The following is a 21,108-nucleotide window of genomic DNA, read 5'->3' as shown; positions in this document are numbered from 1 at the left end:
CTGAACTGTTGATCAAACTAGACAATCCATTTGAAGACATTATGGGAAATTCTTACGGAAATATATAGTTTAAAGTATATCTATATAAAAGGAACAATGCACATGAATTAACTCAAGGACTTAAGTCCACTGTGTAAATGTACCAGATTTAACCACACAGGCTAATTTTCATCTGCAGTCCCTGACAGGTTGATATCAGAAACATTAAAAGAAAACATACAAAAGGACAAACAATAGTAACACAATGGTCATATTAATGTATTTTATGTGTCATAACCATAAAACACATAAAATACATTATTTTGCAACATTTTAAAGACGAACCAATCAATCGACGAATCGAAAAGAACACATCAAATATGAATAAAGACAATATCAGCTGCAGTTAAACCTTTATTGTTTACCATCACATCCCTGCATCGACTCCACAAACAGACACAGTGATCCAGTACCACTGTCCCGTCCACTGTCTGCAGACACAGTGTGAAACCGTGTCCTCATTTGACCCAGCACACAGGAAATACTGTAACACATCATCTGCTGACCAAGTTTCTCTGTCCGGAGCATCCCTCTCCTCGGCGGACACACACACACACACACACACACACCTGCAGACAGAAAAACAACTCTTATATTGGTGTGTGTGTGTGTGTGTGTGTGTGTGTGTGTGTGTGTGTCTCAGACCTCCTGTCATGCCCGCTGTCATCCCGGTGCCCAGCGCGTGCGCTAGTCCACTGCAGCTGACGTCACACCCAGCATGGCGGTCAAGGTGACTCCGTCAATATTTTCTTATCAGATATTAATTTGTAAAGGCAGTAAAAAGCGGCCGTGAGGTTACCGCAGTCGGACGCGGAGGACGGGCATGTCTGTGCGGACGCGTGGGTTTAAAGCTCCCCCCTCTCTCTTTTTTTTATCTCTGCATCTTTGCTTTATAGGCGCATCTCTGTCGGCCTCCACAGAGACAGCTGTAGTTTATTCCCTCTGTTGCATGTGTTTATCAGAGAGATGTCTGTCTTGAAGCGGGGTTTATTGTGTTATGTTCACATGCACGGTGCTTGTATATTGTCTAGTTGTTACAGTCGTGTGTGATCGATCCTGCTGAGCCGACTGCGTGAAAGGAAAATCAAAGCTAAACAGTGGACTGCCTGAACTTAACTTTTACTGGTTACCTGATATGGCATAGTTGATCTGGAGGCAGCATTGTGATTATGTGACTTAACTTTTATTTATTTTTTAAAAAATCTACTTGTGTGTTATAGGTGCAAGCAACGAAACGAGCCGACCCCCATGACTTGAAGACTATATTTCTGAAGGTAAGACTGTTACTCAGTAAGCAAAACATTTACAGCATTAACCTTCATTGTAACACATAAGACACATACAGAAACGGTGTGTTACAAGTCTACTAACTTGTTGCAGTCAGTGAGTAGTTTCTCTGTGGGGTCCATTGGTAGTTCAACAAAGGTCACACAAATTCTAATTTTGGACCTGCTTTAACAGAGATTCTCCCCTCTCTTTTACTTTGTGTGTGTGTGTGTGTGTGTGTGTGTCGTGGGTTTTGATATTCATGTCATTGAGTTTCTCATCACGCTTTGTCTGCTAACCTTCAAAGAAACTCTCTGTAGGTCTGTTTACCCCGCACAGGTCTTGTTTAGACTATAAACTTGTTCCCGAAAGAAGCGAGTCTGTTTGAGGTACAAGTCGCCTTATGGTCCCTCCACATCACTCGACTATAAGAGGGCTGTGTAATTTCTAATGCATATTCAGGTGGAAGAGTTAATTACTGGAAGCTCATTCTGACTGCCTGTATAATTTGATTAAGAACTACTTGAGGCCTACTGTGAGGGTGAATGGATACACAATCATGTGATGGAGTAATGTGGCAATAAATTGCTTGGAATTAATATTTTCACTTAAAACATTAATTCTGCAGAGTGCGTTGAATTGTAGCTCTGAAAACACTTGGCGTGAAGGTCTCCTCCCACACTCTTTCTCTGTTTATCTCATGCTCTCTCTAGCCGAGCTTGGCTCAGACCCACGAGCGTGGCCTTTCTGTTGCCAGTTCATGCGGCACTTGTGTTTCCAGAGCTATCTTTGTTCCAACTTGAAACCCAACCCAGGCTCTAAAAATGACCGTACGTCTTAAAGGCTGACTGAGATCTCAGTTTCATCACAGCGATGCACTGGCTGTGTGTATTACTCTTCGGTCATGTGAAACGCCTACAAGGTGGTGGTTACTGATTAAGTTACGTTCACTGTGAGCTATAAATGAAGGTTTGAGTGTTAAGATATATATGATGGTAACTTTTGAGCTACAGTCTCAAATCACAGAGCAGGACTGATTTACAGTAACAGGGTTTTTGCATTCATGCAATAAAGCACCTTTAAATCACATTATCCAAAAAGTATAATTCTCTGCTTAAAGTATCCATAAATAGTAGTGAATTGACAGAAAATGTAGAATATCACTAGCCCCTTTATTACAGCAGGATTGCCGTTTTTCTGCCTCGACGTTCAGAACTGGGGACCATTTTTGGTCTAAATAGTACACTAATGTACTGTAATATGCTTCTAAAAACATTTAGAGAGAAGTAGGCAATGCAGTAACAGAATCTGGATTCATATTTGATCAACACCATACAACAGCTGTGGAGGGGTTGATCGCTATAAAGGCCTGTGTGAAGGTAGTAGAGGGCTTGACCTGCTGGTGTCAAGACAACAATCTCCTCCTGAAAGTCAGCAAGACTAAGGAGCTGATAGTGGACTTTTGGAGGAACTATGCCCCCCCTTAATATCACCAGGTCCTCGGTGGAGAGGGTGGACAGCTCTTCAAGTACCTCTGTGTCGTGTCGACATCGCGGAGGGCCTGACCGTGGAAGAGACTGTTTAACCTCAGACACTTTTCTGGAGGAAAATTCTGGGTCTCCCCTCAAATACTGAGGAAATGTACAGCTGAATGTACAGTCGACTGTTTCTGGTATTGTGTGCCTTAGAGGTCAGAGATGTGGACCTGTGATCGGGAAGTCCCTCCCAGAATTGTCCTTACAACATGACCCTGAATACAGATTGTACTGGGCTGCTTCCAGTTGTGAATGTGTGTAACTGCGTGAGTGTAAAGAGGCAGTTCCAGAAACAAGAGCCTGACTCTGAACAGTACTTAAATAAAGGTTAAAACAATTATAATGCTGTCCTTTATCACCAAAATACTACTCATGAGCATAGTTATTACATGTAATACATCACAGGAATGGGGACATATTATAATCTCCCTCTTATATATATATATATATATATATATATATATATATATATATTCAGATGTGCATATTAAATGTGCCCAATGTTTCAAATAATGAGGTAAAATATGTAAAAGTGGAAAGCTCAGGTTGCAGACTGCTTTGAAACAAACAAAATGCAGCTAACTGCTAACGGACAGGGAGCCAAGGAACCGGTGCACCCGGGGGTCAAAAGCTCCTCTCCCAGAGATTTGAACACCTACAACCCCCCCCCCCACGCTGTGCTCTCAGAGTCAGCTGATAGGACGGCTAGAAGAACTGAGCTACAGTTGGCAGCAGTAAAAGAAGTAAAGCTATCTGTCCCTCAGGGAACTCTGAATCACTGAGTGACAGAGGATGAACTGAGAGGCAGCCAGTATAAGATGAATAAGGATGTTTTTGAACTATGAAAGCTACTCTAGCGGGTTCCCAGAATATAGATAAAGAGCTGGAAATTAGCATAATTGGTCCGTTCAAAAGTGTACGACACAGCATGCAGCATCCATATTATAAGTGTTGAGTGGAAGGAGACATGTATCTCTGCCTTATATGAAGTTAAAGGATGATTTAAAGGACTTTAAAAGAACTTTTTCAATACGTTCTGTCTTTGTGGGATTCAGCAAAGCAATGTATGAACGTAATTTACTCTGTAGGGCGAGTAAACTGTGAACCATATGTGCTGGTATAGAAAACCGCACACAAAGACCTTATTGTCACAAAGAAAAGAGAAACCTGCAGTAAAAATAGACTGTTGACACATTATTGGTTGTTTTTTCTCTCTCGTTGCATTCAGCGCTCCAGATCATTTTCTTTCAATGGACACAATGGATATTCTACCATACCGATTCCTAATTTAAATCCACATACTGTGTGCTATGAGACATTGAACATCCATATTGTTTACAGCTCTGTCTGTGTCTCCTCCGCAGTATGCCAGCGTGGTGGAGGATGGAGAGCATTACATGACCCCGAGGGACTTTGTACAGGGTTACCTAGGTCTGCATACACAGCCTCAGCATAATCCCAAAACTGTGGAGCTGATCGCTGGAGTGGCCGACACTACTAAAGATGGGTGAGTGCCTACAGTGAAGAAAGAAAAGCTGCTGTGGAAGTTCTCTGTTGAGTTAATACATGTAGATTAATTATTATTCCTGTTAATGTCTGTACTTAAATGTTTTGTAGATCTCATTTCGAAGTTTCCTCACACGTAAATTCCCAGTGTCAGCACTAATATGTTTTTTTGCTCCGTGATAAAAAACAGAGACTCGTTTTTTTGGCAGCTGTTTCTATTTAAATGTATATGAAAGTATATATTACTTGTCATAGTTTGTTGCTCCGAGAGCAGTGTAGGAGCCAAATGAAACTGGAATTTGCAGATTACATGCTGTCAGCACAATACTACACTACTGAATGGGCATTATTACACAAGACAACAAGTGTGTCAGTCTTAACTGACACAACAATGCCTGGATCGCTGCTATGTGAGGATTATATTGTATTAAATCTACTTACACGTTCTGTTAATATACTCCTAAACTTGTGTCACAAATTCCTGTACATTTATTGCCCCTATAAACTGGGTCTTGGCCACAATGTAAAATCTCAGCCTCCCCCACCATCTTCCATCTATTTAGAAACAGCAAAATGTTGCTTTTATGTACGGTTGCCTTAAGAGCTCAACGCACTGCGACTTAAGAAAACACGTGAAAATCGACACAACCAAATACAGAACCGCTGCACGTAGACAACAATAGAAACTGTTTTCTGGAGGACATTAAAAAAGCGATGAACACACCTGAGCACAGCAGGGACACACTTGTTGTCCCACTAAAACTCACAATTTAGCTCCTTTAAGTCACAGATAGTCGACTTGAATAACTTGATTCACAAACAATAACAAAGCGTGTTCCTGCCGTGTTGATTACTTTCAATGAATTGATATTTTCCTAGTTTGTCTGTTGTTTTCTTAAGTTTCAGTGCTTTGAGTTCTCAGGGCCACTGTATTTATGGGTATTAATGACAAAGCAAACCGTGTATTCCTGTTTCACCAGGTTTTTAAGTTACTTTCAAGTCAACAAACCATCTGGATATCAGATGATCAAGCAGCGATTAACCTTTAAGGCCACTTTTACACCCAATTCTCACAATCTGTGTTTAATCATTTTTCTCTCCAGCACCTCACCGGTTGCGCTCTGGTGATTAAATATTCTTCAGATTCACTGAGTCAGTGCACCACTGACATGTATAATAGGTGCCAAAGAGGCTGTTAATGATTTATCTCAATGAAGTAAATCGGTGTGTCTTTATCAGTCAGTTTTACACCTACAGCTGATCCATTTAAAATCCTTGATAAGATAAGCTTAAATATATCTGCACTACCTGATATTCTAGCTACACATACTGTTTATTCACCTTTAATAAGAGCAGCAGTTAGACCTCTATATAGTTTATAAAATACATAATAGAATATCATAGACTGAACAACTTTTTCGACGAGAAGTCCTTTGAATGCTCAGACCAAAAAAAAGGAAAATTGAACATTGACAGTTTCCATGACAACAGCACTCTTTCTTTCTTGTCCAAACAGACTGATCTCTTTCCAGGAGTTTCTGGCATTTGAATCGGTTCTGTGTGCCCCGGATGCCCTGTTCGTAGTTGCCTTTCAGTTGTTTGACAAGACTGGCACAGGGAACATCTCGTTTGGTACGTACATGCTGGTTAATGTTAGCATGCTGCTGGGGGGGGCAGGAGACTAAACATCATATTATATACATACAGCGTAGTCTAAACACCATAATATTAGAATAACTCATTTGACTAAAAATGTTAACTTCATACAGATAGTGAAAGGTATTTAAAGTATGTGTTTTGTTGTCGTTTTAATGGATAAGTAGTGGAAAATGATGATAATGGAAAGTGCCAAAAACTGCTGCAAAGGGAAGGGGCTCAAAAACATTGTGGGTTGCCAGTGCTATTCTTACTAAAGCATGTGTAGTCAATAAATGTAGCAGTAGCCATGTCTTCTTCTTTTTTTATGTATTACATATGCTAGCAGTTTGTATTCTGTAAAGTCTCATCACAGAGCAGGACAGCCAAGCGAGCTGTGTGGAACGTAACATTATAACCAGCACCGTCTGACAAGAAGAGAAATGAATCCAGCAGCATGTCATAAACTGCGAGACGCAGTCTTACAAAGAAGCTGCCGCTACGCTCCGTCTGTGCAATGGGCCTCCATCAAGGCAACTGAAATTGAGAGCAGTGCTTGTACTGAAAATTTCCTGGATGGACTCAAAGCCCTTAAAATGTAAAAGGAGTGGGACTGTCAAACAGCCTATTCAGCGCCGCGGTCCAAATGGACTCTTTCCTCTGCTTTAACGAGGTTCACTACAAATGGAATGAGGGTGTGAGATGGATGTTGGGATTGCTCCTTGCATGTTTTTCCCTCCTCTGTCTCTGTTATTGCTCACTCGTGTCTCACTCTTTTCAGAGAATGTACGTGACATCTTCAGCCAGACCACAGTTCATCACCACATTCCCTTCAATTGGGACTGTGAGTTCATCAGGCTACACTTTGGCCATGAAAGAAACAAGAACCTCAGCTACACAGAGTTTACCCAGTTTCTTCAGGTATATGTTTTATCCATCATCGGTTTTATTTTAGAACCAGTGAGCTGCATGATAAACTTGTCTGATATTTACTGTAAAAAGCATTAGTTTTTACATTTTGAGTACCCTAAATATGAAGCTACCACCAGCAGCTGTCTATCATCATCTTGCAGCCCAATTTATATCTTGTTTGTTTAATCGGCACAAAAACAAAATGTAAAAACTTTAATGTGTGGACTATTTCTTAGTCAGGTGACTTCTTAGAGTCTGAGATTTTCATGGTGACGACAAGACTTCATAAAGTCGTTGCACAAAAAACACATAACCCCCTCTAAAGGTCTTTATGCTATGCTAAGCTAACCCGTCGCTGGTTCGAGCTTCATATTTATTATCATCTTTATATAATGGTCAGATATAAGAGTGGTATCGATCTTCTCATCTGACTCTGGGCAAGAAAGGGAATAAGTGTATTTACTAAAGTGCTGGACTGCTGCTTTAATGCTGCGTTCTACAACCTGTCAAATTGGCTGTTGGCTGTTACACTTGACTGGTGACACAGATGTGAAGCCTCTTTCAGGTGAGATTTCCCGTCGCTGCTTGCACTCGATCAAATGGGATAAAGTAGACCTCGCTTTAATAGAGAATACAACATGAATGCAACATGATATGATGATAATTCTCCAACATCTTAGAAAGTGCTCATCAATAAATGTGAAACCATTCATAATGATCACCTTCATCCCACGGTGAAGCATTTCTATCCTGCTGAGAGACAAATGGAAATGACGTAACACGAACCACATGCCATAAATGATCTCCTAAGATAATGGAGATGTGGTGTGGAGTAGCATCTTTAGTGTTTCATCTCTTCAGCTATGCTAGTGGTTTGCGGTAGCCCAGTATGCCATTAAGACACTTGACAACGTTGTTGTTTTGCTTTATTGGTCATTGCCCGTATTTCACTGAGACCTCTGTGCTGTTATATTCTGTGTGCTGTGGAGCAGCAGCGGTACGGTCATGGAGGAACCTGGTTTGGAGTCGAGGGCTGTGGTCTTAGGCAACAGCTGGGTGGTCCGACAGTTAGACAGGCTGCTCTGCAGAGTGGGATCCCTCAGAGCACTTTGTGGTTTATCATATTAGACTAGGGCTTCCCACCGCTACACCAAAGAATCTTGTGTGTGCAGGATTTCATTGCATTATTATTGTCTTGTTTTTCTGTCATGTCCAAGCACATTTCATTTATTTTAAATGAGCAGTGCTTAAAAGAAATACAGATATTTGTGTGGATTTGGTTTTAGATTCGAGTCTTGGCTCTGCCACCTTGTGGTTGTTGCAGTATTTGGAGCTTGAAACTTCAGTGAGTGCAAACGAGGTAGAGCACTGGTAGGCTTGAAAAGTTTAAAGTTTGTGAGGCGACAAAGTGTCATCATGAGTTTTCAACAATATAATCATCAAACATTGTGCGAATTAATCTTCAGCAACAATCCACTGATTAGGTTATCAGAACCAGAGTGTAAAGATGAAGTAACAGCTGAATATTGCAGTGACGTCGCTCTGTGATCCTCTGGTTATATGTGATGAGCTTTGACAGCAGACATTGACCCGGGGTCAGCCTCCCCCTGCGTCCCCATCTGATTGCATGGTTGTCACATTGAATCATCTTCCTGCGGACACACCTGCCGGCCGTCTCACCGGCAGCCCAGCTCAGTTCCGGGATCAGACTTCTCGGGAGATGGTTTCCATTAGTCTCCAGAGAGACAGTGGTGATTATAAAAGCCAGTGTCTGATGCTGTCACATCTGCCTTTCACATCTGTCCAACACTGATATTTTTATACTTTCCAAAGTTCTACTTCTCTGTTTGCCTGTAATGCGATGCTCCTCATCGGTGGAACACATTCTTTACTTCTTTTGTCAGCTAACAGCTTGACCTCCTCTCTGCGTGTGTGTATGTTGCAGGAGCTGCAGTTGGAGCATGCCCGCCAGGCGTTTGCACAAAAAGACAAGAACAAAAGTGGCACTATCACCGCCTTGGACTTCAGCGACATTATGGCCACCATCAGACACCACATGCTGACTCCATTTGTAGAGGAGAACCTGGTTTCAGTGAGTTTAATAAAACGTTTCACACCAGTTGTTTAACATTTAGCGCAGCTGTGATCAATATTCTTATAATAACAAAGTGTCAAGTGATAATGTGATAACAATGTGAATTTGGTCGCTCGTTGTGTGATGAACCTACAGAGAATTATCACCTGAATATGCAGCTCCCTTCAGCTTGCAGAGCTTTACAGTGAGTTTCAGCTCATTGTTTAGCTGTCCAACCCCATAACTTTACTGTTTTGGTTCACTCTCAAACCTCTCATAGCATCTTCAGCCGCAGCAGGCTGCTGTTTTCAGTGACAAAAGCCCTAAAAACACACTGTACACTACCCGCTCAGCACCAAACAGCAGACTGACACAGCCAGAGACTAGCTGGTGAACATAGTGGAGTATGTATTAGCTAAAGAGACAGATATTTTGAGTGGGTAGAGACCAAAAACAGAGCTATAAGGTGGCCAGAAACGCTTCTTCAAATGAATGATAATGTTGCTCCGTATCTACTGAATGTGTCAATAAGCAAATAGAAAGAAGTTCACCACATCAACTTAAAATGTGCTGATATGTCAATATTGTGTTCAGGATTAAAACAAGAAAGTAAAAGATTAAGATCCAAATCTTGGACGTCCAAGTTAGCAAGCACTGCAGAACAAGGAGGATTTAAGAGAATATAATAACATCCAGATGAAGTCTTCCTTTACAGAAACAATGACTGTGGATCATTCTCTAGGCCGCAGGAGGCAGCACCTCCCACATGGTGAGCTTCTCCTACTTCAATGCCTTCAATGCCCTCCTCAACAACATGGAGCTAATCCGCAAGATTTACAGCACCCTCGCCGGGACTCACAGAGACCCGCTTGTTACCAAAGGTACACCTGAGACACTCCCGACACCACTGAAATGAAACATGTGTGTTTCATACGTGATATGAAATGTAGCTGTGCGATCATGTTCTAACTTTCTCGACAGACTGGTGTGAGTGAACACACAGGGAACATTACTGTAGCACTAAATTACTCAGGTAAATGAACATTTTTAACCTGGTAATCAGATCACCTCCAACCTGTAGACCTGTGTAACTGATAGCCTTACCTGTCCGTCACAACTGCTCCTAACAGTGTTTCCCATTGAAATGCAAACTCTAGACTGTTCCTCTACTTCCTCTCTCCATGGTTTCCTTCCTTCTAAAAAACTAGACTTTGGCTAAATAGTATTTGCAAATAATTCTTGTGTTGCCAAACAAATGAGATGGGCGGGTATTAAGTGCAAAGCAAACACTCAGCTGTCAGTCACAGAAAAGTATATCATCACAGCACTCGAGATTAGAGAAGAAGGCTTGTAAGCGAAGGCTGCGATACTTGGTCCTGACAGGAAGGTCTTTGTGGGGGAAGTGAATAACAAACTCGTTTCCCTCCTTCAACAACTACCATTAGGTTTTTCCTTTGAGAAAGACCACCTGATGGTAATGGAGCTTCTCAGCAGGCAACAGTAAAGGCTGAATATAAAGCGCATATAAAAGAGTGATGCAGGGTGGTGCTGAGAGGTTGCATGCTCAGTTAGTGTACTCCAGGGAAAGTAAAGTAAAGTAAAGCATAGGCACAATTAACGTAATGAGTTTCAGTATTTGTTCTGTAATCTCCTTAAATATCCCATTTAGCATCAAGCATCCTCAAATTAACACCAAAATAAATGAGTAACAGCATTTGCAAATACTATTTAGTACTACCTGCTGTAGAAAATACCTGACATAGTTTACCCCTCAGCTTTCACTGTAACGTATTGAGGCTTCCATGGACTGAACTCCTGTTTGCATTATTTCATTTCCTCCTTCTTTATTGGATTGTAGAGGAGTTTGTTCATGCTGCAAACAAGTTTGGTCAAATCACTCCGATGGAGATTGACATCCTGTACCAGCTGTCTGGTCTCCACTCTCACTCCGGGTAAGATTCAAAGTGACTCCGTTCATCTCTAAATACACTGAACATGTTTTATTTACAGTAACAAGGTTTTTTTTAATGTATCATGTAGAGAGAAGCTGAGGAAACAGTGGAAAAGGCTGATGTGGAGCTTTCACACAGTATCTCATTTATGTCTGTAGACCATGAAACATTTGAATTACATTTTTAAAACTGTGAATTGTTCATATATTCAGTGACTTAACAGCAACACTTAGACTTCAAATGGGAAATGCACAAAAACTAGTTGGAATTAATTTTCTACATTTTTCTACATGTGTAACAATATATTTTACAACTGAGTAATAATTTGAGTGATGATGACTAATGATTTTTTATGTAACTTTTTCCAGGTGCCTGTGTCATTTTTCATGTATTTTGGGTTGCTGGCAGCTTAATACTTTGTCAAACTACCATGCATGTGAGGCAACGACATGAAGTTGCGACATGATTTTAAAAAAAATAATAGAATTCAGCCCTGCATGAGTATTAGTATTTTGTTTTATAGTTTTTTCTAGTGTGTCATATTAGTTGCAGTGGGATGATAAGAAGAGTGCAGGGTTTGGACCTTCATTTCAAAGATGATGATGGGACCCCTGGTTTAAAATGTGCTAAACAGACAAAATTATATAAGACAAACATGAATGCATAGAAAGTCCGGAAAAACTAGCCAAAAATCAGCCTTGAAAATAAAGAGATTAAAGTTTATTGGACTTTTCCACTTGTGTCCCATGCAATCATTCAGGTAAGCTTTGCTGCTGTTCCTCAAATCCACCAAGTGTATTCAAAACATTTATACAAAATCATGTTATTTTTTTATTCCACTATGAATGGAATAAATATGTTACAGGTCTGTTTATTGGCTATAAAGATAAAGTTATTGCTCCTTCAGCTTAACAACAATGGCTCCACTGGCTGATTTACTAGACAAACATAAAACATGGATACAGACTTTATGATGCGTCAGGCCAGTGGGGAATATCTGTGTCTGAAACATTCAGTAACAAAACACTTTCATTTACTTGCTGGGCACTCGTCCAGCTTTGTTTGTCTGCTGTTTATACAATCTTAAATTAAAGTTGCAGTAACTTCAGGTTATATGCCAGTAAAAGGTCTGTGGAAAATCTTACATCACTGGCTGCTGCTTGCAGGGCTCTCTGCTTTTTCCTGGCCTAACTCCCTCCCTCCCCTGCTGTTGTGTGTTAAGGCGGCTGAACCGTGCAGACATCGAGAGGATAGCCCCGTTGGAGGAAGGAGCGATGCCGTACCAAGCAGAGGCCCAGAGACAGGTAGCCTGATTGACTCCTCTAATACGCCTTACATCCTCCAGCCTTTTATCAAAGCCTTTTGCTCCTCTCCCTCTGCTTCCTTCTCAGAAAGGAGCGAAAAGGGGAGCATGTACAGTGTCTGAATTAGCAGAGTGCCCATGTTTTTCTTCCCTTGTGAAGTGCATTACTTAAACTCCCAGATAAAAGTATACCAATTATAGTTATAGAGGAGGAATGGATTGTTGCGTTGCTCCTCTCCATGAAAGGCTCTCCCCTTTTATTCAGTATAGCCGCACATACACATCAGCTGTAATCACACATCTGAGAAGCTAATAAGAGGCTTTTATCAGTGTGGGGCTTGAGGAGTTTTAGGAGCCTTTAGCAGAGTCTGCTAATGGCTGGAGTCAAGGTGGATGTGGGAGAACAAAATAGTTCCTGCCTCCACCGGATAACACGGCTCTATATCAGGCTGTGGTCAGAGCTTTCAGGCCACTCATGCTCCTGGGAATCACGCTCAGAGGTCTGGAATTTGATTCCTTTGGGGGGGATGCTGCAATTCTCAGGCCTGCCCTTTAGTGGAAGTAGGCTAATTGTTTAAACCCTTTGATCAAGACCTCGATCTTGTTAGCATGCAACCCTCTGTGGAAGCATCTGGGAAGAGGAAAAGACTGATCTGCCCCTGCTCCCTTCTCATCTGGTCCGGGAGAAGTTACTCACCGCCTCAACCTGCACACACACATGCTTTAACGGAGTCTCACTCAGACTGTGTAATATACATGTAGATACTTATCTGTACATGGAAAAGGCTTGTGGGGCTAATCTGTTCCCCTGCACCATTGTGAAAACAAAGGGGGCTCCGCTTTCAACATCAAACACCAATGCAGAGATCAAGTAGATAAGAGAGAAATTATACTTTGTTGTAAAAATAAAAGAAGACCTTTAGCTTTAAGCCTCCCACATATAGCATGTGTGGACAGCTCGAGCTACAGGTTCACACAGTCATTTATCCAGAGCTGGTCTGTCTGTGACATTTAATACAGGCTGGTGATGAATCAGACGTTATATGACATGTCCACATTCCATCGCCTTCCTCCGCTGTTGAGTACTCCGTAGCATTTTTCTTTCCACAATGTATCTGGTTCACTATAGTTTAATAGCAAGCCGATTCATGGTTAGTGTTCTCATCCCCCCCTCCCTCTCGTCTTTCTCCAGATTCATTTGACCACTGGTGTCTTTTTCTCTCCTATATAGCACGGTCCCGAAAAGTCTCGGCCTATCTGGCTCCAGGCTGCAGAGTCTGCCTACAGGTTTTCTCTGGGCTCAATCGCTGGAGGTGAGTGACATGTCTGCGGCGGAGCCCCTGGCCCGCCCGAGGGGTAACCTTAGCCGGCCAGACTGGCGCGCTGAGGCCCCGGGGCCGGCCATTGTGCTGCAGGGAGAGGGGTTGTGATATGAGGCTCCGGCATTGTGCTGCCGTGCCACCGGTGGCTCCAGGCTGTCGTTGGGAGTCGGAGCTTTGGAATGACACAAATCTTCCGGAACCGCACTCTCTGGAATCTCAGTCTAATTACACTGGAAGGAACTGATACAAGGAACGTCTGACATAACTGCCCCTCAGTGTGTGTGTGTGTGTGTGTGTGTGTGTGTGTGTGTGTGTGTGTGTGTGTGTGTGTGCTATCCATAAACAGCCCAATTCAGGCAGGGGTCAAAAAGAGATGTATATCACAATATGGTGAAACATGGCGTGTCTTTTTGTGGCGATAATAAGCTGTTTCTCACCCGGCCTCTGTGCTGGCCGAGCAGTTTGCAGTCGTTACGACAGCCGTTGCGCAGACAAGACATGGCAAGTAAAGCTGAGTTTAGTGCAACTTTGCTGCAGTGTCGCCTCCCCAAACAGTTTCCAGACTTCCTACTCTGAGCTTAATAACTGTTTCTTTTATAGTTTATACACAAACACAGCTGTTTTTATTCTGAAGTGATCATTAAACAACCCCTCAAAGATATCTGCATAATTCTTATGGTGCAACTCAATTATGTAAGACACTAACTAATTAAGTTGACAGTATGGTTTAAATACACCAAGAGGACTGTCCAAGAGCTCTAACGTTATACTTTAGAGCTGAAACGATTAGTTAATTGATTAGTTGATCACTAGAAAATTAAGAAGTTGATTTAAAAATGTACTTTTTTGACAATTAATTGATTTTCAAGTAAAAAGGCAAAACACTCATTAGTTCCAGCATCTGGTATGTGAAGATTTGCTGCTTTTCTTTGACATACATGATAGTAAATTGATTATCTTAGTGTTTTGGACTCTTGGATCGGACAAAACAAGGAATTTAAACACCTCAGGCTCTGTAAAATTGTAATACTGACATTTTATAGACTAAACAATTAATCAATAATGGAAAGAATTTGTCGTTGCAGCCATAATCCTCACAGTTTTCCGAATGTGTCTAAGAAAACCCATACAAGCTAATAAATGTCTTTACATAGTTTGAAAAAAAAAAACAGAACAAAGATTTCAACCAGTGACAAATGTGTGTGTTTTGTAGCCACCGGTGCCACGGCTGTGTACCCCATCGACCTGGTGAAGACACGCATGCAGAACCAGCGCTCCACGGGCTCCTTTGTAGGAGAACTGATGTACAAGAACAGCTTCGACTGCGCAAAGAAAGTGCTCCGCTACGAGGGCTTCTTCGGATTCTACAGAGGTAATCCTTCACAGTTTTTATAGCACATACAAAAAGGACCTGAAATCTGTGTGCAGGCGGGTATGTGGGTCTTGTGCAAAACAAACCATCTGATGGGAAAGCATCAGGAGGATTTGTCAGTGTGCTAATATCAGCAGCATGGTTTGCTAATTGATACCAGAAACCTTTGCCCTCCCTGTTCAGCGGTGAATAAAGCAACACCCAGGGGTCGCGTTTTCATTATCTCAATACCTGGGAGAGAGCTCCCCGAGGAAAATGACCAGCAGTGTTCGTGTAGTAGCAGTGTCTGATCTGCCTCTGCGCGGATGGCGATAATGGTGCTGAAGGCTTGTGATATACAACACTTCTACCCTCGGGCTGTTCATATGAAGGAAGTCAAGACTGCCATCTACTGCTACCTCCACCACTGCAGCTCTTTGTTGCTCTGATCTGCCTCCCTCTGCCTTCCTTCCTCCTCTCTTGCACATGATAAGAGGGTGATTGACTCAGAGACAGACACGCTCGGCTGTTTTCTGGCCGCATACCAGCAGCAGTCACTCAGCAGCTCCTTCAGAAGTTTATCTGGCTTGATGAAGGACAGGCGGTGAAACAGTATGGCAGTTATCGCCACCGTAGCACCCAGCCCCCCCCCGCCCCTCTCCTGATCTTGTCCATGACCACACAGCTCTCTCTGTTCCCCACCATCAGTGGGATCAGGCCTCAACAATGCTGATCCCATACGCACCAGCAGTGTCATATTTTTGGACTTTTGTTCCTTTTCAATGGGACCTTTGTGTTTTGGTGCATCAGATGTATCAGCCACATCTGTAAATATTTATGGGTTTGTTTTACACACACAAGAACCCTGCAGCTTACATTGTTCTAGCTGTCAGTGGATGTATTCATTCAGCAAAGATAAAAAATGTGCATTCATTTCCAGCCAGACTCTGTCTCTCTCTCTGTCAGGTATTCTAATGGTATCTATGAATAATATTTTGCAGGTCTCCTCCCGCAGCTCATTGGCGTTGCCCCGGAGAAAGCTATCAAACTCACGGCAAGTCATTCCACTGTGTAGCTCAGAGTGTTCAAAAAGTTGCTCTGAATGATTCACTGTGAATGAAAAACATGCACAGAGCGTAGAAGAAACGCATTCTTTGCAATCAAGATGCGACTGCAACCACAAGTTAACATTAATGCCCTGCCATCAGGATTGGGATTGTGTCTCATCTGCCTTTTTTCTTCATGTCTTCTTCCCTTATTTTTTTTTTTCCAGGTGAATGATTTTGTCAGAGACAAGTTCACCACACAAGATGATACCATCCCTCTGGCTGCAGAGATTCTCGCTGGTGGATGTGTAAGCATTACTTTAGAGATCTTCTAAATTCAGTCTGTGGATGAATTCAAAACCAAGTAAAGGAGCACATGTAACATAAGCAAAATATATATTTAAAGTAATTAATGTGGGTAAATATTGCAAATGAGGTTCTGTCTTACATTATATTTAAATTCTTATAAGGCCTTGTTTGGTTTCTAACGCGCTGGCTTACTAAAATACACACTTGCCTACTACAGGTTTTTAATAAAAATCCATCTTGTTCACTTATAAAATGGGTAAATATTTGAGTTAATCAGTAAGTACAAGAGAATTTAAAATTTTTGAATATAAAGCAACACACACACACACACACACACACACATACTCACACCGCTGTTTGGATATTTAATACTATGATATAAACATTTAAGCTATTTATTAACAGGCAAAATCTAATGAAAGTATCCAGCGGTGAAGTATTCTGATCCTTTATGTAAGTAAATGTAATAATACTGCAATATAAAAATATTCCATTACATGTTTACGCCTTGGATTGTCACTTAAGTTTAAGTACTAAGCAGCAAAATGTACTTAAAGTATCAAAAACAAAAGTACTTGTGAGTGCTATACTCATATATTTTATACTAGATCAATGTTACTGATGCTTTAATGTGTAAGTAGCATTTTAATGCTGTAGTTGGTCGATGTTTTCACTATTTCATACTGGAGCATGAATTGAAAAAAATGTATAATTAACTAGACATACTTAGTTAAATTTAACCACTGACTATATACACACAAAAGACATAAAAATATTGTATGTTTGTTGAAAAAGTTTGTATCTAAATTATTTATTTTTACATTTCAGCTGAAGACACCTTTAACCAGTATTTTAAGCTTTGTGAATTGTTAATTATGGGGGATTCTTATTACTTTTTATTTGTTTTTAATCTTTATTTGTATAGGAACAAGTATGTAGCATAAACAAATGCCACGCATCACATTTATAGCCTAAGCTAATTTGCTACTATTGTCCCTAGATGGGCCTTTAAATTACATAAAACACCACAAATACACAAGAGACGCTACAAACAGTAAGTATGTACCATTAAAAACACATAACTTAACAAGAAATACACGCAGAATAATACAGGACACAAACTAACACATTAAAGCACCATAAAACAGGACGCACCAGATGATTCATGATTACATGATTAATCCCTCTTCAGTTTAAGTTCTGTAGGTCAAGAATTACTCATTTTGATCCCCAGAACAGAAAAAATGTGCCCCTCATTTAAAACCTTCACCAGTAATAACTCATTTATTTAGTTTCTGTGAGAGATTAGAATTATTAAGCTTCTTGTGTCAGCTAATCTTTTGGCGTCCTACATCGGTTCCCTGAATACAAAAGTTAACTTTTGTCCCTGAATCCTCTAAATTGGACACCTTTTTTAGAATTCTGGCCAAATTGAAATATTATAACATCTTTTGAAAGCGTCGCCAGATTAAAGATGTAATTCCTTCACTCTGAAACAGGCAGACCATGCAGCAGAGCCCGCAGGTTGCTCACAGAGGAGCGGGGTCTGCAGGGTCGTGACCCCTGTCAGGGTGTAATTGTAGGAAGAGGCCCTGGAGGGTCCTGGATGAAGCTCTTCGTGATTGAGTTTGACAACGCGGCACATACCCGAGGCGTGGTCACAGTGCAGGTCCCCTCGCAGGACAACCAGGATGTTTCCAATACACCATGTTAACTGATGAGGATACGTCCCATTTATAGAGATTCATATTCATTTCTGTGAATTAGACGACGTCCTGGTGTTATTTTCTGAAAGTTGAAAGTTTGGTTAATCTGACGGCCTGTTAAATTATCGCTCTCATCAGGGGAGAGAACTGAAGAAGATAAAAGAGACGGGACAAATGCATCAATCTTCAGAGCAGCGGATATTCCCCCTCCGCTTTGAAATTGACTGAATGTGCCTGAGCTTTTTTTAGACCTTTGCTCGGATGTTTACAGATAAGACCCCTGCCCTGAATGTCACCAGCAGCCATCCTGGGGCCTGATTAGATTTGGGGAGGGTGATAAATGTGCCTGAGTCAGAGGGTGCTGTGCCTTTAGGGCATTGCTTGCCCAGACTGGGTGATTCAGCGCTCTCCCCTGGGAATTGGGGTGAATTGGGGAAGTGTGCGGGAGCGAGGCCAGGCTGGGCCGCTCACCCTGCTACAGGAGGTGCCTCAGGGGAGGCGAGGGGGCAGAGGGCCGGTGCCAGGGTCAGAGCCTCTCAACCATGAGCCGGGACTTCTACTCACCCTACGTCTGCTCTATTCTGACCCCGGTTGTTGTTCTATCAATGCCTGCTTTTTCCTCCTCCTGTCAAGGCCATTCTCTTACTAGATTGAGGGGAAAAAGTGTCTTTTGTGTTGAAGTTTGCTGAGATAATTTGAAAACTCGCACTAGGGAGAAATGCTTACACATCATTAAATCTTCACCCACAGTTCACCCCTCAGATGTGTAACAATCTCAGAATGTGCATAAAACCTCTTGTCTTGCTGTTTCTTTTTGCTGTTGCATCCCTTCAGGCTGGAGGCTCCCAGGTGATTTTCACCAATCCTCTGGAGATCGTTAAGATCCGTCTGCAGGTAGCTGGAGAGATCACCACAGGCCCCAGGGTCAGTGCCCTGAATGTTGTGAGAGACCTGGGCTTCTTTGGCCTCTACAAGGTAGGTCATCACCTCAGCAGCACCGTGACGTCTGTTGCATCAACCTCTGTTGACTGTCATACAAGGGCAGTGAAAGGTGCTTTTATGTTCCTGAGATACAATAATAACCACATGGGGAGTTTATCTATGGTTAACTTCAGTGTATTAACAGTGGAAGAAAAGTGATGTCTTCAGATGTTTTTTGTCCAATCAACGGTCCAAATCCCAAAGAGATTCAGTTTACTTTCACATAAGACAGAAAGAAACAACAAATGGTGGAATTACTTAAACAATTTATAGTTAGTTATTAATCAACTAATCATTTCAGCAATTTAACAGCACTTAGTTACAAGTAAAGGTCCTCCATGCAAAATAATACCTTCAAATATGTATTATCAGATTATGTATAAAAGTAAAAGTACTCATTTTGCAGAGGTGCCCCTTTTATAATGTTATATTATTGTAAATTTTTTATTGGATTGTTATTAACGGTTCATTCATGTGGAGTTACTTTTAGCATATATTTTAAATAATCATATTTGTTTACAAAATCAAAATCTTCAAAATAACTAACCACTGTAACTGATAAATACAGTAAATATAATATTTAACTCTTAGTGGAGTAAAAACTACAATATTTACTCTTAAATATAGTGAAATAAAAGAGTTAAGTAACATAAAAGGAAGCACTTGAGTAAATGTACTTTACTTTCCACTACCGCATATTAACATATGATTCGATTTTTCCCCCTGTAATGATGCACAGATGAAATACTACTGTATTTGAACAAACATTTGTATGTGTACTCAGACATAATGGAGATCAGCATCAGAAACGTGAAGATCAAACAGTCCTTTTGCTGACTGTTTGCAATTTTCTATAACTGTGTTAAACATGCGAAAGGAGCTGCGGCCAACAACCAACAGCAAATTAGTGAAGGATTATGCTTTGCTACCGCTCCTTTCCAGATCCTTGTGGGTTTACTTGCAGCTCGAGTCATGTGTTCATACTCCATATTTTAATGAGTAGCAGACAGTGTGTGGCTTGTTAAATTAAAAAAAAAGCTGACTTCCTCTTGGCAGAAGAAGCCAACACACCGGGGTCCATGGCAGTGCTCTATGTGTGTGTGTGTGTGTGTGTGCATGATGGATTTCTCTCTGGAGGCCCAGTGCAGCCTTGGGCTCTTTGGCTCCATCATCAACACTAAAGCCCCCCTGTAGGTTGAATAAGACAGCTCCACTTAATCCCCTAGACAAACCTCCCCAACCACTGCCTCTGCCCATGACTGACTGCGGTCATGATGTGTATATATATATATATTTAAATGTATCTTTTTTTTCCTTTAGGGAGCCAAAGCTTGCTTCCTGCGTGACATCCCCTTCTCCGCCATCTACTTCCCTGTTTATGCCCACACCAAGAAGAAAATGGCAGATGATGACGGAAGCCTGGGGCCGCTGCAGCTGCTCACTGCTGGAGCTATTGCAGGTAACAAACATCTGGGAAGCTCAGGGTCTGCGGACATCCAAACAGCAGCACATTGGGTTTTTAATTGAGGGATATGTCACATTTTTCTGCTCCAAGAAATAGCATTTTGGCTTCCTCCCTGTTTGTGCTCTCTCCGTCCATTGAGTCCCACAATAGCCTGGCTGTATATACACAGAGCTTTTGTGATATCACACTATACAGCTATACCTATTTCAAGCCCTGCGTGATGCTGCGGCAGGGATGTCGGAGTTTGACACCATCTGTGCATAGTGAAAGCACTTCATTATGTCTGTTGTGAAACGTCTCCTAAGGTGTACCGGCGGCTTCGCTGGTGACCCCTGCTGATGTCATCAAGACCAGGCTCCAGGTGGCGGCCCGAGCAGGCCAGACAACATACAGCGGAGTCATCGACTGCTTCAGGAAGATCCTCAAGGAGGAAGGTTTCAAGGCATTTTGGAAGGGCACAGGAGGTAAATGCACACATACATACACACTCTGAACAGTCCTATAAATGCTTTCATGACTGGGAAGTGGGGCTCGCTGTGGTGGCTGTAATTGTCTAGAAAAGCACCAAAGAAATATTAAATCCCACATTGTAATTTTAAAACTATCTTCCATTAGCTCGCGTCTGCAGATCTTCACCGCAGTTTGGTGTAACCCTGGTGACCTATGAACTGTTGCAGAGATGGTTATACATCGACTTTGGAGGACA

General features: G+C 41.7%; 1 protein-coding gene across 1 annotated transcript in view; it reads left to right on the top strand.

The window, feature by feature from the left end:
* The first annotated feature begins 585 nt into the window (after window positions 1–585).
* LOC127365570 (electrogenic aspartate/glutamate antiporter SLC25A12, mitochondrial) overlaps window positions 586–21,108 on the top strand; it is a 21,648-nt gene continuing 1,125 nt past the window's right edge. The window contains exons 1-17 of the mRNA XM_051403767.1: window positions 586–769; window positions 1,260–1,313; window positions 4,205–4,347; window positions 5,863–5,978; window positions 6,763–6,902; window positions 8,839–8,985; window positions 9,710–9,848; window positions 10,826–10,919; window positions 12,142–12,223; window positions 13,454–13,535; window positions 14,758–14,916; window positions 15,897–15,949; window positions 16,169–16,249; window positions 18,791–18,931; window positions 20,258–20,396; window positions 20,708–20,866; window positions 21,018–21,108. Of these exons, the coding sequence (XP_051259727.1) occupies window positions 758–769; window positions 1,260–1,313; window positions 4,205–4,347; window positions 5,863–5,978; window positions 6,763–6,902; window positions 8,839–8,985; window positions 9,710–9,848; window positions 10,826–10,919; window positions 12,142–12,223; window positions 13,454–13,535; window positions 14,758–14,916; window positions 15,897–15,949; window positions 16,169–16,249; window positions 18,791–18,931; window positions 20,258–20,396; window positions 20,708–20,866; window positions 21,018–21,108 (1,832 nt within the window). The 5' untranslated portion in view covers window positions 586–757. The remainder of the gene's footprint in view (window positions 770–1,259; window positions 1,314–4,204; window positions 4,348–5,862; window positions 5,979–6,762; window positions 6,903–8,838; window positions 8,986–9,709; window positions 9,849–10,825; window positions 10,920–12,141; window positions 12,224–13,453; window positions 13,536–14,757; window positions 14,917–15,896; window positions 15,950–16,168; window positions 16,250–18,790; window positions 18,932–20,257; window positions 20,397–20,707; window positions 20,867–21,017) is intronic.

This window comes from Dicentrarchus labrax, unplaced genomic scaffold, assembly GCF_905237075.1.
Source record: "Dicentrarchus labrax unplaced genomic scaffold, dlabrax2021, whole genome shotgun sequence".
NCBI lineage: Eukaryota > Metazoa > Chordata > Actinopteri > Moronidae > Dicentrarchus > Dicentrarchus labrax.
This window is presented reverse-complemented; position numbering and strand designations above follow the sequence as displayed.